At 38.0% G+C, this 21602-nt stretch overlaps 1 protein-coding gene across 1 annotated transcript in view; it reads right to left on the reverse strand.

Moving 5' to 3' along the window:
• Positions 1-1402: 1402 nt before the first annotated feature.
• Positions 1403-21602, reverse strand: part of ANTXR1 (ANTXR cell adhesion molecule 1) — a 279215-nt gene continuing 259015 nt past the window's right edge. The window contains exon 18 of the mRNA XM_089687210.1: positions 1403-7995. Within this exon, the coding sequence (XP_089543336.1) occupies positions 7720-7995 (276 nt within the window). The 3' untranslated portion in view covers positions 1403-7719. The remainder of the gene's footprint in view (positions 7996-21602) is intronic.

The following is a 21602-nucleotide window of genomic DNA, read 5'->3' on the forward strand; positions in this document are numbered from 1 at the left end:
AATACATTGACACTGGGTTGGCCCTGCTAATTGTACAAAGCCATAGGTTTTAATTATGTTGTAAACAAGTGGTATGGATACATGATGTAAGTTGAAAAAATATTAGGGATCATATTTCTGAATGGATGTATAAATTGTAACATGTAGTTATGTTATGTTATTTGGAATATGCTCCATGAAACACGTTGACACTAATCATTTCCCTTCTCAATATTTTTGGTTATAACAGACAATTGAAATGCAATAATTCCTACTTTTGATCAGTAACATAAATGTGTATGGTTGTTTCACAGATGATACAACTTTTGTGGGCAGGATCTTGTTGGAGACAATTGGTTATTTATTCTTGAACATTGACGTAACGCCACTTGATCATTGATATTTCTACTTTATGACTTTTAGCCGGATGTATAAAACACATTACAATTTTTAACAGTGTACAGTACAATTGGAGTTCAACAAAAAGTCCCTTTGAAAAAACTGTTCCACAAATTCTACAATTAAAGCTGTATCTTAGACAGCTTAAAGAAAACAATACCATCATGTATTCATTAAAATATCATTCATTTTATTTTCTAATAAAAATAGTGTAAATCTCTTAAAGTGATACTAAAGGTATTTTTTTCAATAACAAACATGTCCTACTAACCTGCTCTGTGCACAGAGCAGTCCTGATCCTGCCCCTTCCCTCTACTGAGTGCCCCCATAGCAAGCTGCATGCTAAGGGGGCACTTGTGCATGCTCGCTCTCAAGCTGGCTCTGTAAGTCCATAGAACACAGAGCATGGCTTAGCCTCTCCCCCCCTTGCTCCCTTCTGAATAGCTGTGATTGACAGCAGTGAGAGCAAAAGGCTCCCACTGCTGTCTCTGAGCCAACAATGAGGAGCTGGAGGAGCTGCTGTGCTCGGTCACGTTGTGATTGAGATTGAGTTCAGATAAGTATTAGAGGGAGCATGAAGGTAAAAAAACTTCAGCTTTTAGAACCACTGTAAATTGTTTGGGCATCAGCCTCCTGCAATTCCCTGTAAAGTAGGAGGGAGGTGCAACATTAAGAGCCATGAGATGCCCCAAGTATACATGGGCTGTAGAGGAATATCCTAACAGAAAGAGTGAGAAGAGAGATGACCTCATCAGTATTCTACTGCTCCTTCACTGTCCAGTCACAGCTTGGGACAGGGAGGTGACTGTGCAGCATTGTTCTTCTGAAAAAAAGGTCACCAACCTGACTATGATATCTGGCTGGGCTTTGTAAATCTCAAGACTTGATGGACAAAATTACAAATCCCTAGGAAGATAAAATAGCTCCCATATATGCATTTCAGTGTTGTATTTAGCTGTGTGTCTGGAGTTTGGATTTAGGTATCATACACTGGGGGAGTAGGCTGAAAATCAAAACTCCACAGTTATATCCCCATTTTTATTTTATTAGTATGTAAAGTCAAACCCAACAAGAATGAAACATTTGGACATATCTCCAGTATCATAAAAAGCTATAACAGCGAGTTAAGGCATCATAACTTTTAACAGTTTAATGTGTGTAGACAAATGTAAAGATGAGTGAATGCACTCTGACTGTATCTTGTAATAGTGAAACACATGTATGACAATGGTCTAAGTCCTGCTTGGATCTGGTAATAACTTACAACTAGACTAGTCCAAAGATATATCCCATGTACAATCACTTAATCGTATATATATCACAGCAAGGAGAAAGGGAAGGCAAGCTGCACAATGGCATTACAGGTTATGTAAGTTCCAAGGTAAAACAAATACAACACTACTGGTTACAGACAGTTTACTGGGATAACCTGTGTCTTCATGGTGGGGTTAGCAAAGCAGTTATGATTTTAGAAATGATGTTTGGTAGTTAGACAAAACTGTCAACTCAAAGATTTTCCAGGACAATCTTGGTTTCTCGGATCTCTGTCATTTTCTCCAGTTGCACCAATAAATTTGTGACAACTACAGGAAATCTTGTTGTTTTGTCATGTAAACTGAGAGATCAAGAGGGTCTCTTATTACCAAATATGGAACTGGTAAGACGAGAATAGGCAAGAGTTGGATAGAGAGACATTTTCGTTGAGATGTGCTCAATGTAAATAACATTCCAAAGTATCTGATTTATATCAGTGAAATCCCTAAGCTTAGCTTGTTGAGTACTTTGTAGTAGTGGCATATAAAAAAAAAAGCTACTAAGTTTGAAAAATAAATTTAGGAAATACATCACAAGTTTTAAAATGATATCTTCCAAGACTAAGTGTTTTTCAATGACATTGCAACTTCTTCTGTCTAAAGGATGCTATGCTGGTTGCCAGATATTCTTCAAATACAGGGTTATAGTAGGTCCTGCTTTTGCCATTTACTGTCAAGATATAATAATCCTGATTATTCGAACAATTTATACCAGTTTATTTTTCTATGTTTTCTAAATTCTTAGTTGGTGAAAATACTGAATTGCGCATTCGGGCAACACAGGCCCTTTCATTAACGGTATCCATATTGAAATCTCCCAATCTCAGACTTAGCAGACTTTTTGGGAAAAGACAGCAACTCACAAGAAATAATCTGAAAAAAATCTTGGTTTGATAACAGTATCATGGAATCTGATTGTAACGGCCAGGCATGCAACCACCACCTGCCAAACTTCCATACCCCTGAAGTTCGCCCTTGAATTGCTAAAATCATTAAATCTATGTTGTAATTGAATAAAACAGGTTCATAGCAAAGAATGAAGAGCATCAAACAGCCCAGACCAGGGGCGGACTGACAACTCATGGGGCCCCCGGGCAATAGCGGATTATGGGGCCCCTGTGTCCTTGCCCAAACTCAAAAAAGCCTATGAAAAAGGTACCAGGGGCATCTCATGGGGCCCCCTACTGACCCCAGGCCCTCGTCAGTGCCCGAGTTTACAAATGGTCAGTCCGCCTCTGGCCTAGACATAAAGTAACTCAGAGGTATGGATGTTTGTATAGTTATGATGTTTGCATGTTCATTTGAATAGTATTGGAGTACAGCCCTATATGAGAAATGTAAGATCTCACCTTATCTTCACAAGACAGAGATGAGAAGCATAAATATACATGGCTAACCTGGACAGATTGTGTATCATGTGATACATACAACAGCCTTATATAATCAATATTCATGAAAGTCGGTTGACCTTCATTTCAACATACAACCTCCAAACCTTCCCAGATAATATTCACCTTAGGAACTTGTGGTGTGCACAAAGACAACCTTCTCTGCCAGGGGCTGGAGTGCCTCCTTTTGGTCTAAATTCTGATATCCTTCTACTCTTTTATTTATCTCCCTTGCTTTTTCCATTCCTCCAATGTTATTACACAAAAATTTCTTTCTTTTATTTCCACTCCTTAAAAGAAGGTGTATAAATGAGCATCAGCACTAAATTCATATATGTAGATGTAAACCATAACTGAATCTGAAATTACTCAAACTTTCTCATCAATCATATAAAGACGCATCAATAATAAAAAACAAGGTAATATGTCAATGCAACTTTCTATCCTTTATCATAATTTAAAAGTCCACTGTTTCTGCCCCACCCATTTAAAGCCATTGTGGCAATGCAACGATGTCACTTATCACAGTGAACATGTGGTGAGGGGATATAGAAGGGTGGACAAAATACCTGCTACTTGGTGTTCATTTCTTTCCGTTGAGCACACCTGGACTAGAGCTTTTAAAATTACAACAGTATCTGAGTTTTTTACATCACAGAATATAGTGAAGTGGTTAAAGGGAGCTATCTGCTACAATCCAGACATTAGGGACCTCAAAATTTACGGCAATACACATATTGTGTGGGTTATAATTGTAGCTGCAGCCTTGCCTATGATCTACCTCAAACACCTGAGCATTAAATACACTAGCTCACCTGAGATTTTTGACCCAATGAATATCTGATTGCCTTTTGGGGAATCAGGAAGGAAATGTTTTTTCCCCCTGCAACTGGACCATGCTCTATAGGGGTATTTTTGCCTTCCTCTGTATCAGCTGTGGGTATAGGATTGTGAGGTTTTATATTTATTATATTTATCTATTTTTTTTAACTATGTAACTGTCTATATCCCTTGTGGATCTGCTTCCTGGCCTAGGATACATGGAAGTGCTTGATCAGAGGTGATGCACTTGACAGTGTTTTAAGCAACTGATTTCAATAATACTGTTTTTTATGTGTGGTCATTTGCATTTCTTCAGAAAAAGTCAACAAAATGTGTCAAAACCTAGACCAGCCTACAGTCTTTAATGGCAAAAAAATGTATGTAATAATTATGTATTTTGTCTTGCTGTTTTTCTTGGGGAGGTGATACTGACTGTACTATAGCAATCTGTATTAGTGGTTGTTTTTTAAATACTTTGTTTTAAGCATTTTGATGGATCATAAAAGATGTATATTTTAAATAGATGCACTGGGGCTGATTTACTAAAACCGTAGAGTGCAAAATCTGGTGAAGCTGTGCATGGTAGCCAATCGGCTTCTAATTTCAGCTTGTTCAGGTAAGCTTTGACAAGAAAAAAATCAACCCCACTGTCTAATGTCATATCTATAATACCTCAAATGGCCCATTTAGGCATATCATTTTCAATGTGTTGCAGCTTAAGATTGATTTTGGTCCCCCCTCCCCTTACCATTGGAGCAAATAACCTTTTTAGACATAAAACTTTCTGTACTAAATTATAATTGATTTTAGCCAAAGTTAAATTTGTATAAAGTGAAACTTCAAGAATAAAAATAACATATTTTGGAGTAAGGATTTATCTTACATCACCTCTAAACTGTCACAACCTCTAACTGTCACAACAATGTGATTTAATACTGTCATATGGTCTACTGATGTGTAAATGTAAAGGCTATGTGATCATTTTCTCCATATCACAGTAAATACAGCATGTTTAAGGACCACAGTGATTATATCCCCAAAACCACAATGGCTATGCTCACGTGTGTAATTATGGATATGTTCATTCAGCACAGAAATAACAGAACACGGCCAGTACAAAAGGTTTGCAAAATACCTATAAAATTACCCTATTATTATGTATCAGTGGAAATTAATTTTCATGTACTGTATACATACACAATATACCCTCCAATAATTAATATAAATATGTTTCAGGATTTCCAGCCCAAGTAACATTAGCAACAAAGAAACACCTTTATATTGGCTATAAACCTGTACAATAAAAATATTTTCCCCACAAAGTACCAGACATCCTTAGCAAGAAAAATCACAACTGGTATGCACAAATATGAATATAATCCTATAGAGAACATCTTGCTAAACAAGGATTGACATTTATAGGTTATGGAACAAAGGCAGGATTGCTAAGAATTTCCTACAGTGTACTGTCACCATGTCACTGTGTTTCCATCTGTTTTACATTCAATTTTCCTTTCCACTTTTTGTACTCTGTACTCAAACTCTTTATTGCACACACTGTACAATTGCTCACACAAAACGTCATTTCTGTGTTATACAATAAATCTCGCTATACACAAGAGGATCTATCAGGCTCTTTTCATATGGTCATATCCTTAGAACATCATTTGCTTGACCAACATGTATAGCAAGCCAAAGAATGGCAGTCTCATATTTGCTGTATAAGCAGGGAACAATGGTAAACTGGCTAAAATGTGCCAACATGTTGTACTTTCATGGGCAATGGCAACTTCCCAGAGTTTCCCACTGTGGTTGTTTCAACCCCATAGGCAGTTATTATAAGCCCATGCTAGTATTGTTAGCAATGTGTAGTAATTTCCTAACTTTAACCCCTTGTATGCACACTGCTTCTGTTTTTACTGTGCTTGCTTGTTTAAACCTGGTCAATACATTTCTCACAAAATACTAAATCTCTCACTATCTTGAAAAGGTCACTAATCCATATCATCTTTAGTTTATTAATGCTAAAATCTATGCCATTTAATCCAAAGTTAAATTGAAATGGCATTAAAAACATTTTTACATACAACTAACACAGATACCTGAATTTGTCACCCTTTACACTTAGATTGGAAAAAGGGAGGGTGAGGATTCTTTGACATTTAACATTTATTTCAATTCTGTATTTACTGTATCTGGTTTCCCAACGTTGAGCTGCAAGAAAAGGAGCATTATGTAAAGACTATTCCTGGTTTACTCCGCAACCCTTATAAAATGAAAAGGTTGCTATGGAAGCACCTTGGGCATAGAAACTTTCTATGGTCTATACGGATCTTTGCTTCCCAACCTTTCCAACCAAGCAATCCATGTCAAAACGCCTGCTAAACCGTATGGGTACAATTGTTACACAACCACTGATTCTCTTTGAAAGCCAATGCGCCAGACGCTGCAGATCATTGAAGCCTCCCCTAGCCTTCAAAAGCACTTGGACAATCTCCTTATATAGCAATACTTATATTGCCATGATAACAGCAAAAGTGCAATAGTGGCAACAAAGTTATCCACAGAAGAGACACATCATAAACATGAAATAACCTCCCTTTAAGCAATGCCCCAGTGCCCCAAATAATATACTACAATAAGTGATTTCATCTACATAATATCTACTTAAAAAGACAATGCAAGTGTATACATGCTATAGACTATCCCAAGTTTCCTCTTTGGCAGAGGGTCCAGCAACGCATTGCGAAGCTCATATTTTATCTGTTATAGAATCTGCCATGGCAGTTTTTTTTAATTGCAAAGGTCCAGCCTTCTACTATTCAAAAGTCTTACTTATAATGTAATCCCCTTCTGTGGAGATTATATATGTCATTTAATTTGTCCCTCTTTATCAGCAGTCTCTCTGCAGACATATACTGAGGGAACAACTCCTGTTTGTTTGCCAGATTTTAAATCTTCATTGTAGTCAATATTTTCTTCTTTATATATCCATGAGATTCAGACGTAAATAATTTGAGAAGAATTCTCTGTTTCCTCAAGTCAGCCAAAAGCATCAAAAGGTGATCTTTCTTTCAAATTTTTTGCCTGGGTGTGCAAAACATAATGGAAAACATCAAATAAAAGAACCTGGATAGACAAGGAAAACTAATATTTCATCAGACTATTTCATCAGGCCCTAGTGATCGTCCATCAGCCGAATATATTCTTCAACAAGCCACATGGTCAATAGGATTCTTCTAGGAATTTCACAAGGTAATTTGGTTGATCAAACCTTAGAATTGTATTAATTAACTGATCAGTTTGCCCCTCTGTTGATGGTCTCTTGACCTTGTTCCTTGTCATATTGGTAATTAACTTTCTAATACTGTATTATAAAAGAGAATGGAAACAACAATTATAATGAAACTATTTAGTGGATGACCACCAAAGATTAAATTTTCCATCACTAGTGTTCTTTTGCTTTTCATCACTAACTGATTTAGAATAACCCAATATGCTTCTCTTGGCATTTGTGGGAGAATATATAATTAATATTCTCTGCATAATTGAATCCAGCTTAGTTGGTCAACCAGTCAAAAGAGTTGTTTCATATATGACCAGATCTGTTGAGATGGTATCCAGTAACTTGCAGAATTATCCGTAAGTATATAAATCCACAAGGTAACTTCACTTAGTTCTAGTAAAAGTGGTTAGAAAAATGGTTTTGGTCAATAGCTGTTCTGTCCAATTACTGAACATCACATCCATCCAAGAAAGAAGAACTTCTTAAAATGCATCACCAGCCAGACTGGAGATGGAACTTTGTACACACAACTCTAAACTGAAGGACGTGGTGGTGGTCTGTTGGGAGGTGGAGCTCTCATGGGAGGTGAGGCTAAAGGTGGTGGAGGAAGTGAACTGGTCGGGGATGGAGTTGGAGGTGGATAATTAATTGGTGGAGGAGGTGGACTTGATTGGGGAAGAGGGGTATATATTGGACTCTGGGGTGGAGTATAGATTGGACTGGATGGTGGTGTCAAAAGAGGAGCATTGTTTAATGGATATCTTGGTGGCATTGTCTTCTTTTCTCTTGTAAAATTGATGCATCTCCCCTGAAATTATAGCAAAAATAGTAAGAATTAACATTTGAATACTTTAAAAGAAACAAAATTCAACTGAGGAAAATTTAAAACACATGTATTGTGATAAAAAAAAAAGAAAATTTTTGGTTATAAATGAAGATATTGTTTTCAAATTACACACGTTCACAAATCATACACAGGCAAACCCAAAACGTGAACAACTATAAGGTTTTTTAAAAGTATATGTATAGCCTAACCTTTTTATTTTTTTTTTACTTTTGGATTGGTGGGGAAGGGTTAGAACATCAGTCAGATTGCTTATTTAGGTAAAGAAATTTCATCTCTTAATTTGTCCTGGTGATCACTTTCACTGGAAATGAAGGTGAGGGAATGTTCACAATTTTAAGTTGCCACCAGAACAGAAATAAAGGGGATAGCTAATAATGGGTACATTTGTTCCATGGACAACTCTCTAAGAGGGCATTTTACTCCTTTGGAAAAATTTCCTCTCACTCTCTACTATGTTTACCGAACATTAAGTGAACTGAAATCTCCTCAGGTGGACTCAGATGGCTAAAACAAGATGAGTTTTCAACCACTGTACTCTAAAATGAAATAAAAAAAAGTTTAAGCTTTAGCTACACTAATAAAACTATAACAAAGAAAATTTCAGCCAGTATGGACCTTTTTCTTATACTAAACTATTATGTATCTCTTTTAGTAGTTTCAAAGAATGACATTGGAACATTGAGATAGTTTTTTTCATTTGTTTTAAGAATTTTTCAGCTCTAAAGTGCTGAGAATGAGAGGTGTTCTCCTAAAGGAGTCAAGATTAAGATCTGTGTACATATATATTTTATAACATAAGGTGCTCCAGTTTTTCTAAAAATATAATAGTCATTTCATTTCTGCAGTTTAGATAAAATCATGCTTAGTATTTCTTTGAAGCAGGAATGCTGAGCCACAGCTTATGTTATTAGTAAGATAGAAACTGAATTATGAGTTCTGCCGTAATAGAACCAATATTGACTGTCAGCAGAGAAAGGGTTATCCCCCTGGAAAGCCGGACATGCCTTTTAGCTGCTTTCCAGAAATGACACAATTGCCTCGCACACTTAAACCAGCTGCTGGAACAGAGCAAGCTAAGCAGAGCCCAAATAAAGTGCACTGAGATTTGAAAATATGAGAAATATATGGCAGATTGTTTGGCTGCGCTTAGTATGGAAATCTGACTGTCAGCTGAGGTTCATGTAAGGATATTAACTCACTGTAGAAAGTTCTGAAGCTCATTGGCTGGCTGCATCTGTTTCTAGTATGGAAATATATTGATTGAAAGTATTAAAATATATAGATTTTTAATGTGAAGGCACTACAAATATGTTGAAATACCTAGTATATGTATGATAAAGGTTCCCTCATATAACAGTCCTAGTAATTCTTAGTCACGGTCTAAAAACATGGCAAGTGCTCAATCATTTTTTAGCGAACGTAAATGGTGCACAATGTGAGGGGGGCTTTACTGAGCCAAAATAAGAAAATGGATTAAAACCTGTTTCTAATAATTTGATAAAAACATAAGTCTCAGTTTGCACCCAGAGCAGCAAAGTAAACCAGAGCAGCAGTTTGGTCCCTGCTCCAGATTTCAGTTTCTGGTATTGCAAGAAATACCTGTTTTCACAATGTTGTCACAAAATTCACCCACCTATCACCCCAGCATCAATGAGCAAATATTGAATAAAACTTGGGTGATTCTTGGGAATCATTGATTAGTAGACTCCTAATGCCTGCATGTTCCTTTAAATTGGAACTCTAGGCAAATATTTTGGAATCCTCTTTATGGGGGGGTCTATTTATTAAACATTTTGATCCAAGATTTATACATTTTCCACAGAATCTTCAAATAGAAATTGGGTGAATCTAGAAGGCTGAGGTTTGTGTAAATCTTGCATGAAAACCTTAATAAATAGATCCCTTAATCTAGTAATAATTTAACATTTTTTTTTTAACCTTCACCTAGTATTTGCATCTGACTATCTTGATAACAGCCCATTGTAATCCACAGCAGAGCAGAACTGGGACTTAGTGACGAAGGGTCAACACCAAGCCATCAGTTAAAATTAGGTTCACATATGTGCGACCGTGCAGACCACGTTTTGTACGGACAGAAGAGACAATTAATTTGAATGGACTCCTGTGCCCCGGGACATGCAGGGAAGAGGTCCCTGCACTTCTTCGGAAATCTCAGCCCGCATGGGAACCGAGGTTCCCAGTACTGTTGCGATTTCCAACAAGTGAGTGGCGTGCCATTAGAATTAATGGCACCCGCACGCGGTCCACACATTCCTCTGTGCAGGTGGTGTGGCTGCATGTATTTTCGTGCGGGTCCGCAATGGCACCACCCGCACAGATGTGAACCAAGCGTTAAGTGATATTAAAACCAAAACAAAACCTGTAATATATTACAGTTTACCAATCCTTAGATTTGGTGGCTGCATTCGGTTTCTTTTTTTAGGCTTTTTCCCCATCTGTTTTCACCTGGTGATTGGGCCAGTAGCACACTTGTTCTATTAGATTGCCACCACTCTGAATGAAGGAGCAACAGAGACACCTAGGCAGCAGCATTGTTTTTCTGGGGGGAGTTTTAGATGTATTAGTAGATTTAGATGCAACTAAATTGAAGCTGAACTCCAGCTATTAATTTATAATCAGTTACAGCAACTTTTTTTTCCTTTTGGGATAAATATTTTACAGAAATTAACAAACGCTCATCATTGTAAGCACCCCTGTCAGCGTTAAATGGATTGTCTCAACCTTCTAACTGCTACATCGGAAGGACAGCTTGTTCTGTTGAAAAACAGATTTACTGGCTGCATCACCAGGTGTAAATAAAGGAAACAAAGCCTAATAAAGAAATCTAGTGTAGCCATTGCATCTAAGAATTAGAAAGATGCAATGTATTAAATGTTTTCTTGTGGGTTTAATACAGGGGTCAGCAACCAGTAGATCGTGATCTACCAGTAGATCTTGGCCAGGTGACTGGCAGATCTCGGTCTGGGCAATGCAGAGGAACTACTTGTAAAGTTGGAGCTGTAGTAGGGAGCAAGAGCCGCATAAGTTGATATCTCCTCTGTAGAGCTGCACCTATGCCCTGTCATGGTTGATGGGTGTAGAACCAGCCAAGCAGGACCCATTCAAGTGAATGAGGCCTCTCTGCAATTGCCCTGCAACCTTGTGCAGTACAGCAAACAAGGGGTTAAACAGGCAGCATTGTGTTGCTTTCTCACCACCTGCTTTAAGTATTTGGACCCCACAGAAGCATGCAGTTGCAGGGCACTTGCAGAGTGGCCCCTTTTACTTGAATGGGTCTTGCTTGACAGGCGGTAGTACCCACCAAAAACAACAGGGGGTGTAATTCTTGCCTCAGCACATGTACACCTTTGGCTCCTGCCTCAGCAGCTAAAGGGGGTAGAGATTGGAGGCGGTAAAATAATGATTCAACCACAGAGTTTTACACCCCCCTCTAAACTTTACATGTAAACAATCCCTTAGGGTACTGCTACCAATCACAACTAAGGGCTCATTCACAGGTACAGTAGGCACTGCTTCTCCTCTGCAAAGTGATCCCAGTGTGTTTGACAGGTGGTGAGGAGCTGATATATTGCCTCCTCATCACCTGATTTAAAATCATGATTGCCGTGCAATGCACACGCTTGTGACACTGTAGTATGGCAATTAGAGGTTTAAATCAGGTGTAAGGAGGCAACACTGTGTCCAGTGATCTTTGACTTCTCCCATGTTGTCCATGTTGATATTCACGTCTTTAAGGTTGCCTACCTCTGGTTTAATACATTTTTAAAGTATATATAAAGCCAAAACTTTTTTTTTTAATTTTAGATAGAGTAGGGTAGGAATACCCCACTATTGGCTTTATTCCGATATTCAGGGCTCCATTAGAGAGATCTGCTCTTACAACTGTGTGATAGTTTCTATCCAGGGTTTCTATCCAGGGTACCACTTTCTTACTCAGTAGGGAGTTAGGTACTGAATGAAGACCCAGCCTAGTAAGGCCCCCAGAATGGACACCTGCATTGCACACAGAACTGTCAATGATCAGTATAGTGAATTACATGCCCTAGAACAGCTCTTAGCTTTTCACAAAATAAGCTTTAATCCAAAGCTTCTGCAAAGGTGCCAGATTCTGGATTTGAATGTCCGTCTTGCATTAGAAAGCCAAGCAATGCCTCTGGGGAAAAGTAAGGCATTTCTCTGGCTTTGAAAAGTGGAAAGTAGTGTTTGAGAGTTTGAGCCATTCATCTTTATTCTTAAGATTCAATACCATTTGCTAAGATTTAAAACCATCATAAGTAGCTGCTAATACTCTATTACACTAATACAGCAAATTTTAGTTATTTGAGACAAATCAGGTTCAGTATACTATAGTTTTCAGCCATTGTGATGAACAAATTTAGTTGCATGTGCTTACTCAAGGCTTTTTTCCTCATAGAATAGGTGCATGAACTCTCCCTTTCCAAGTCACCCCCAGTCTCCATCCCTCACCGTCCCTGCGTTCCACCCCTTATCTACCTCCCAGTGCTGCCCTTTTAGAGAATACAGAACCAAATATCAATTTGTATGGAATTTCTAATGATAACAAGAAAAGCAGTAAAATAGATCCCATGCAGCCAGCAACAATAGAACCCGGCACCAACAATGGACCACCTGCAACAAAATACCCCCCCAGCAACAATAGTCCCCCAACAGCATCAACCAGGGGCGGACTGACAACTCATGGGGCCACCGGGCAATAGGGGATCATGGGGCCCCTGTGTCCTTGCTCAAACTCAAAAAAGCATATGAAAAAGGTAACGGGGCATCTCATGGGGCCCCCTACTGACCCCGGGCCCTTGAGCGGTGCCCGAGTTTCCAAATGGTCAGTCCGCCTCTGGCATCAACAGATCCCTCCACAGCCAGCATCAATAGATTCTCTAGCAGCTAGTAACAATAGACACCTTTTTCAACAGTAGATCCCTTCACAACTGACCCCGCAGCAACATAAGACCCCCAGCATCAATAGACCCCCCCAGCATCAATAGACCCCCAGCAAAAATAGATCCCCTACAGTGACAATAGATCCCCCAGCAGTCAGCATCAATGGACCCTGCAGTACACCCCACCACCCCTTGCCATTACATGCATTCAGTGCTGGAGGTGCAGGAACTGCCTTCCCCCATGGTCCAGCTGCAAAAAAGCCCTGTATTTACTGAATCATTATAATAAGGTAAATATTACTATATACATGCTGTATATGATATTTACTATACAGCTATTTACAACGTATTTTATGATTCGTTTCAGATTCTGGCTGTAAGGGATCATAGACACATTTTTGTCAAATAAAGTCTGTTCTTGCTGACCTCCTAAAAATTATTTTCCTTACTATCTCTGGCTTCAATATTTGTATTCTCTGATCTGAAACAAATATACAGCAAGTTAGGCCAGTGACTCAGCTAATGAAGCCAAGCATCTAGAATTTTCCAAAGAGGTCTCCTAATATGGGTATCCTTTTAAAGTGCAAAATTAACCTGTAGTAATGCACAAAGGCCACCTTGCTACAGCCCCCAAGTTTTATTGAAACCATAAGTAATAATTACAGAATTCACATGCAGCACCCTTTATACATGAAGTCTGTTATTACAGCATATTCATAGCATATACAAATGTTTTTTTACCTGAACCACTTTGAATAAACTAAATAAACCACTTTGAATAAATTAAATAAGTCTTTTAAGCACTGTCAATTACAATGGGACTAAAGCATCTCTCTTGAATGCTGAAAAACAAGTTTCAAAAGCATTGCTGGCAGGAACAGAAAATCTTCCCCAAGACCGGAAAAACATTTGCAATATATTCACATCTGGTATTATGTAAAACAATATTTGTGAATATAAAGAAAGTTGTTGTGTAAATATAATTTTAGTTTTGGGACTCTGATCCTTCAAACTATTTTGTAAATATATAAAAAGAGGTTTCAGAATCAGCCTCACTTCATGGATGCTGTAAAACAGAGAAAGAATATCCTATCTGAATCAGCTGCAACCTGTAATCATCAGATTACAGACTTTAAAACTCAACTCCAGCCAAAACTTTATATTGTTTTTTGGACTTTGCTGGAAATTGTTAGAGCCTCTGTCACATTTTTTTGAGTGGAGATTTCTACTCACTACCTATCCAAACAGGAAGGAATGGGAAATCTCTCTAATAGTGGCATAGTCACAAACAAAACCATTTGTGGTAGAGTGGGAGAAGTTGAGAACTTTTGACAATGTCTACAGTGGGTATAGAAAAGAATCACCCCCCTTTAAAATAATCACATGTTGTTGCAGCCTGAAATGAAGACAGACACAGTTTTTGTTTAATCCAGCTATATTTACTCATTGCAACTTATAACATCCAAGTGAAAGATATAACATCAACATGGCAGCAAAAAAGTAAAAATAAAAAATCAGAAACAATCAATGAGTTCGAAAAAGGATCACCCCTTGTGTCAGTATTTTGTTTAACCACCTTTTGCTTTAATTCCAGCATTTAGTCTGTTGGTATATGTTTTTACTAACTTTGCAAATCTAGACTTTGCAATATTTTCCCACTCCTCTTTGCAGAACTTCTCAAGTTCAGTAAAATTTGATGGTGACTGTAGACTGCAGTCTTCAAGTCATTCTTCGGATTTCAATGGGGTATAAGTCTGGGCTCTGACTAGGCCATGCAAGGACATTCACATTTTTCTCCTTCAACCACAGTGTGGTCATTTTTGCTGTGTGCTTTGGGCTATTGTCATGATGGAAGGTAAACTTTCTTCCCGTTGCCAACTTTCAGGCAGAGGGCAGCAGATTTTCCTCAAGAATATGACGGTATTTTGCTTCATAGATTTTTCCTTTCTATCCTGACAAGTGCCAGAGAAACATTTCCATAACCAGATATTACCACCACCATGCCTTACTGTATGAATGGTGTTATTTGGATGGTGAGCTGTATTGGATTTCCTCCAAATATGTAATTTAGTGTTTACGCCACATAATTCAGTTTTAGTATCATCTGACTATAACACCTTTCTCCATGTGGCCTCAGAATCTAGATGCATTTTGGCAAAACTCAGTCGTGACTGCTTGTGGTATTTCTTGAGGAGTGGCTTTTTCTTGCAATCCTTCCATACAAACTATGTTTGTGGAGAATTTGTGATATTGTTGTCACATGCACAAAATAACCACTCTTTGACATAAATTCCTGCAACTGCTTCAGAGTTGCTGTACACCTCTTGGAAACCTCTCTGACCAGTTTCTTCCTGGATCTTTCATCCAGGAGTGACGTCCTGATCCAGGGAGGGTCTGTGTTGTACCAAATACCTTCCACTTCTTAATAATAGACTTCTAGGTATTGATAAAGCCTTTTAATTTTTTTGTATCCATCTCCTGCTTGTGCCTGTCTCCAACTTTATCCCGGAGATCTTCTGACAGTGCCTTGCCACCCATAGTTGATGTTTTGCTTCATTTGCACTGCCAGGGAATGAAATGCTCCAGGAAACCTTTCTTCATGCTGAGATAATCAAAATGACCACACCTGATCACAACTGAAAGTCAAATGGCCTTGTGTAGCATTGAGAAGGTGATTAGCTTTACCTGATTAACCTTAGGAGTCATTTTTAGGAGATGGATGATCCTTTTTTCTAACTCAGTGATTCTGTTTTTGAATTTTTTTTTTCTGACATGTTAGTGTTATATCTTTCACTTGGATGTTATACGCTGCACTAAATACAGTAAAAAATACACGGGGGGATTCTTTTCTATACCCACTGTATGCCTGCACTCCTCATTTCTTACCTTGGTGTCACAGGTAAGGGAAGTGAGGGAAACTGTTACCTACAGATATACAAATTCATAATGACTTTTTAAAAATAAAGTATGGTTTTGAACAATTACCCACATAAGAACTCTTTACAGAGAGAAGGAAAGGTTGATTTTCCAAATCTCGTACGGTAACCCTGGTGTCTAGGGACACAGGTGCAGGCATTGGATGGAGCTTATTCCCACTCTCCATACATCATCCCCAGCAAAAAAAATAATGCTCTAACAAAACATCATATTTTTGAAGAACATGTACGTAGAAGTCCTTTTTTGCTTCCCCCCAAATGCATTTCACACTAGGACAAAGCCCCTATAATTAAGACTGTTCTAGGGTGAAACGCATCAGATGGGGAGGTCCCAGGCAGGGCTTACATGTGCATGTTCTCTGGACCAACGTTTTTTTTGAATGCTGAGACTTTTGGTGTGTGGCTGTTTTTCTTGCTAAAATACCCATATTAACTTGGCGGTCTGCAACTATTTTCCTGAACAACCAATTCCGCTTGTGATACCCAGCCAAAGTTTCCAAATTTTTCAGTGTAGAAGATGAAGGTGATCAACACAAAAATAAAACTATGTTCAGAATCCTCAATATGTTATATAAATTATATACTGTATATTAGCCATCTCTTTGTCATCATTCTTGTAAAATTGTTCAATATGGTACTTGTTTGTACAGTAGGCTGCAAAATGTCTGTAGAGAGGGTGATACATACAGCACCAAGTGAGGGAACAATGGATACAAATGAAAACACTATTTAAAAGTGACCTTGAATGTGCTCTGATGAAGCTTGAGGACTCTTTTTAACCATCCATATCGAAGAATCAAGCATCTGCCATTAAGAAATCTTTTGTTGAGTGGGTAAATAAATTACTTTCTTTAGATACTTAACGCAGGGTGGAGACAGTCTTTTGTCTGACTTCATGTGCATGGTATATGTGTTTATAATTATGACCTAATTTGTTTTCTTCTGTACATATTACTTAACAATGTAACTAACACTTTTAAGAAATTTAATTTAGTAAAGATCTCTCTTTTTTACGCCTTTTATTTGGGTACATTTGTGCTGTAGACCAAAAGAAAAATAAGACAACAGGAAAAATAGGACCACTGTAGACCATAAGAAAGATACAGTATATCTTGGACCATTGCAGATAGGTTAACTCTGACCCTCTTGATGCTAAGCCCAGACTCCTGTTGCTTCAGCCACCAGCAGAGTTGTCAGCTGTGAGAAGTGTGCCAACTGCCAAATATTACACCCAATAATCCCTAGAATGGGGCATCAACAGTAAATGTAATGCACATATCATCCCTCATTTAAAGATCTGCAATGTAAAACAGTAAATCACCTTTGTGCACATGTAGGAATTAGACTGTGTATGGAATGTTTATCTATTAATACATATATGTTTAGTTTACATTATTTTGCATTACATACATCATTTTGTATATCCTCTTTTGTATTTTCCTAAATGTCATTATCCCTGAAAACAAATATAATAGTTACAGGCTGTTGTGTCTGTTGTTTCAGCATTTGCCTGAGTTTACCTTTATAATGAAGCCTGTAAAATCAAGCACAGCCTACATATTTTTATTGCTTACCTATATTTTGCCCCTTAAGCAATATTTAATATCTTAATACCATTCAGCCAAGAGTGTGCTTTACTGTATGACTGTGCCAAAACCACAAGATCTTAATCAGAGTTCAAGACAGAGGATTCTCCCTGTAACCTTGCAGAAGGTCCACAATAGATGCTATCAAAAAAAGCTTGTGATCCAAATGTACTTCTGCCAGAGTTAGCGCCAGTGAGGTTACAGATGGAATGAAGATTCCCGTCCCTCTTATGTGCATCCCCAGATTAACTTTATAATTTACTGTCAGATATTTGGAAACTTTCCCCTCGTAAGTATGTACTTATGAGAGTTCTGGAAATACAAGAAAGCTGGAAAATTAAATGCGGACGTTAAAATAATGAGCAAATGCAAAGCACAGGAGAGCCTTCCTAAGACTGAAAGTATCTATAGTTCTCATTCCTATAATTAATCCAAAATATAGGGTATTATTCCACATTTGAGTGTAAATTAATCATTAATTTATGCCCTTAAATCAGCTGGCTTTCAAAACCTCTAGTTTATCCCACATATACAGCATAAAACTACAGATCTATTTATTCCAAACTCCATACAGATGCAGTTCTTGACCAGGCTCCTTGACCATCAGGCAGTCTTTTGGGTTCTGATCTTTGGTCATTTTGATTGGGCAGGCTGAGTTGACATAACTGCATGGGAGTTCATTAATCTTGGCAAGTTCTGAAATTGTACAATGAGCTGTGTCTGCACAGCTCAGTGTACAGTGCAGACAGATAGATAAGAAACATTAATGCAATCGAGACATAGGTAAAGGGAAGTCTAAGGCTTGTCTATGTTGATGGTATTACTCTCAATGCCCATATAGTAAGATAACATTAGACATTTATGTTGACGTATATCAATTGGAAGGAGGTCCACACAGAAACAGACCATTAGACAGTATATTTATAAGTGTATTTTCCCGCATCAACTAGTCCAACAGTTCTTTTCCAGAGAGATGCAATTAATCATCTCAGAAACCGTTCATACAAAATGCACTTCATCTGGTCCGCTATGAATGCCAGCTTCACATACATGAATACAGTGCATTTACTCATATTTTATATATTTAATTATGTCTATGATACACACATTTTATATGCCTACAATTTAGAATACCAAACCAATTTAACAAAGGGTAAGTAAACTCTGAGCCCTAATTCAAAATATACCTCCACAATATCTCCACATTATATCCACTGCATACATTTTTCAGCATACTGTCCTGTACATTGGAATAATTAAATTCCTTCTGCTGTTTACAAAGTGGGTATGGAGGAAAGGCCTTGTCAGTCACTAGTTGTATGTTATGCCGGCCATAAATACATTGAAAATCGGCAGGTTCAGCAGGGACTGAATGAATATCAATCCATGCATGGACAGGGAGGTTGTACAGAAGTCTATCTACCTACCAATTTCTGTACAACCACCCTGATGAAATTTCCCCACTTGATCATCACTGCAGCACTAATCAGTGTATTCTGATGGTGAGGAGATCTCCCCACAGCTCAGTAGGGAGGATTCCCCCATCCACATCGAGTGTGTGGATGGGGGAATTGAGTCAGTTTACTTATCTATAGGCTGCCTAAGAGACTGGAGACATTTGAATAACTGCGGGGCTAATAGGGTTCAAGATTATTTCAGCCATTAGCCATAAACCAGGCCTAAGTGCAGTTGTTTTATCCCTTCGTGTCCAGCTTTAAAATTAGTTTGATATGTGATACCAGAGCTGGGTAGGTATAATGAGGAGACAAGAGACTGTGACCTGGCATCATAGAATAAAACCTCTACCCATCCATCCCAAACTTGGTCACAGTGAGGATTACTGATTCTTGTTCTATGTCAACTGGCTTCCTGTGTAATAAGGATTTACTTCTAGAATAAACGAATAAAGGAAATTTAACATGACATGTACTCTATGCAATCAGCATTTAGTGAACTTTGCTGCAGTTTAGTTCAAGGGAGACATCACTCACCACAAGCAGTGTGGACTGGACCATTGTTATTGTATAGTGTGGAAAGAAACTCCAGTTGAGAGCTTTTATGGGGGAAAATGTTATCCTTATACAACAACATTGATTTTTATTACCATCTTGCTTTACCAAGATACAAGTAGACAAAACAGTACCATTGACTGCATGTGTTCAAAAATACCTGGTACAAATTAGCAAACACTGAAAGGATGATATCATCAGGTTGTGGGGTCAGAGAAGCTTAGTTCTTGAGGTAATGACAAAAATAATTTTCTTGGATAGACAGGAAAAGCAAAACACATTTAGTTTATTAACACACCGAAGTAATACGACGCTACTCAATATCTGCTTTACCAGTGCCAGGCATACTTTGCCTTAAATTCCAGGAATATGTTGCTGACCACAATAAAAACTCTCTTCCACCCAAGTAAAAATTCAATTTAATAGCGCACTAGAAGAGAGCTTGGCAGTTGCGCATCACATTCACTTCTCTGGACTTCTCTGCAGCTGCTCATAAATTAGGAATTTTTTTCCCTTAAAAGTCAAACCATGTAGGTTACTCTTTACACATCTGTTTCTTTTGTTTAACTCATTAAAGGTTGTTTGTATTTTGATCAGGAAGACATATAGGATACAGGGTATATGAAGATTTAGTTCTTTAATAGTGGCGGGGTACCAGATTTATTTTTACAAGGTTGCACAAAGCAACATTAATGTGCCATGCATAGTGCTCAACAATAACCAGTTAATTTAAAGTTTACCAGGCAAGAGCTATATGAATCCTGACTGCTTGCTTTGGGTTGCTTCACTTTGAAGGTTGCTCTTTTCTTATTTACATAAGATCATAGCTTAAAAGCAATGTCATACCTGGCTTGGACCCACTTCATACAATGATGGATCTGGCCAGAAAAACATAATGTTCAAAGCATGTTACAAATATTTGCAGTCTTTGTCTTTTTAAATTAAATTATATCATGCATCATAGAGTATATGGTTCCTCTGCATGATTTTTCAGTTAAATACTTTGAAAATATTTTCTGGTACTTACATCACTGTGCAGTGAAGAGGTGCACAGAAGGGTGGAGAATGGAAATACAAAAAAGGGGAAGAAGCCCCCTGAGACAAAATTATGGCTATACTGTACAGAAGATTTTGTGACTATACTGTACATAAGATTGAAAATAATTTGCCCTGAGAATTGAAGAGATATTGGAGACTGTCAGAAATGCATACTTCCCCTTTTGGCCTTCTGTGTGTCCAATTCTTACTGTTAGTACTATGTCTTCCTCAATCCGAGGCATCTTTAATGAACGTTGGCATACATTCTGCAACCTAGTTGCATATTTACTAATTTTAGGGAGCTTGGCCCCAAAATTTAGTTAATAGAGGTGTGCAAAGGTGCACATTAAGTAGGAGATGCTCAAAAATCTTTAGTATGAGAATATGGATCTTCTACACATGTACCATCAACGCATTGCATGATCCCTGCTCTGAGGTTTCTTGCAACCTTCCAGATGTAAGTATTCACATAGATAATATCCTTCTGATCAGTCTACAACTATACTGGTTACACCCCATAATATTTTCTCCGGGGTCTTCTTCCCCTTTTCTGTCTTTCTATCCTCCATCCTTCTTCCCTGCACATTTACTGGTTCAACTTACAAATAATCATCTGCAAAGTGAAAAAGAAATTCTAGACAGATAACAATTTTGCTGGAGTTCTTGTCCAAACTGAAGCAGATCTTTGGCCAATATGTGAAGCACCAAGGAATGACTTCACTGAAGTACAAAGTTTAGGTGAGGAGACTTTAGGCATTTAACTTCAGTAAATGTATTCAAATAACCCCCTCCAAGAGAAGCCAAGAGCATACATCAATTTTTGCATGATAGGTTGTAAGCCCTAGTCTCAAGTCGAGTATGTGCAGCAAACTTTTACCAAACATTTGCAAAGCTTTTAGCAAGCACTGAGCAGCTTTCTTGAAGCCATTAAGGCATCATCTAAAACCAGTCTGGAGACAATAAACACACATCTTAGTGGGAGTGCTGGTTTTCACTTCAAACAAGCTAGTAGCACAGAGATGTCAATCTAGCTAGGAGGTTGGAAGTGTGATAGAGTAGCAGTGCAGCACACCATGGAAA

The sequence above is a fragment of the Staurois parvus genome, unplaced genomic scaffold (assembly GCF_062004578.1).
Source record: "Staurois parvus isolate SC_StPar_1 unplaced genomic scaffold, SC_StPar_1.0 ptg000420l, whole genome shotgun sequence".
Lineage (NCBI taxonomy): Eukaryota > Metazoa > Chordata > Amphibia > Anura > Ranidae > Staurois > Staurois parvus.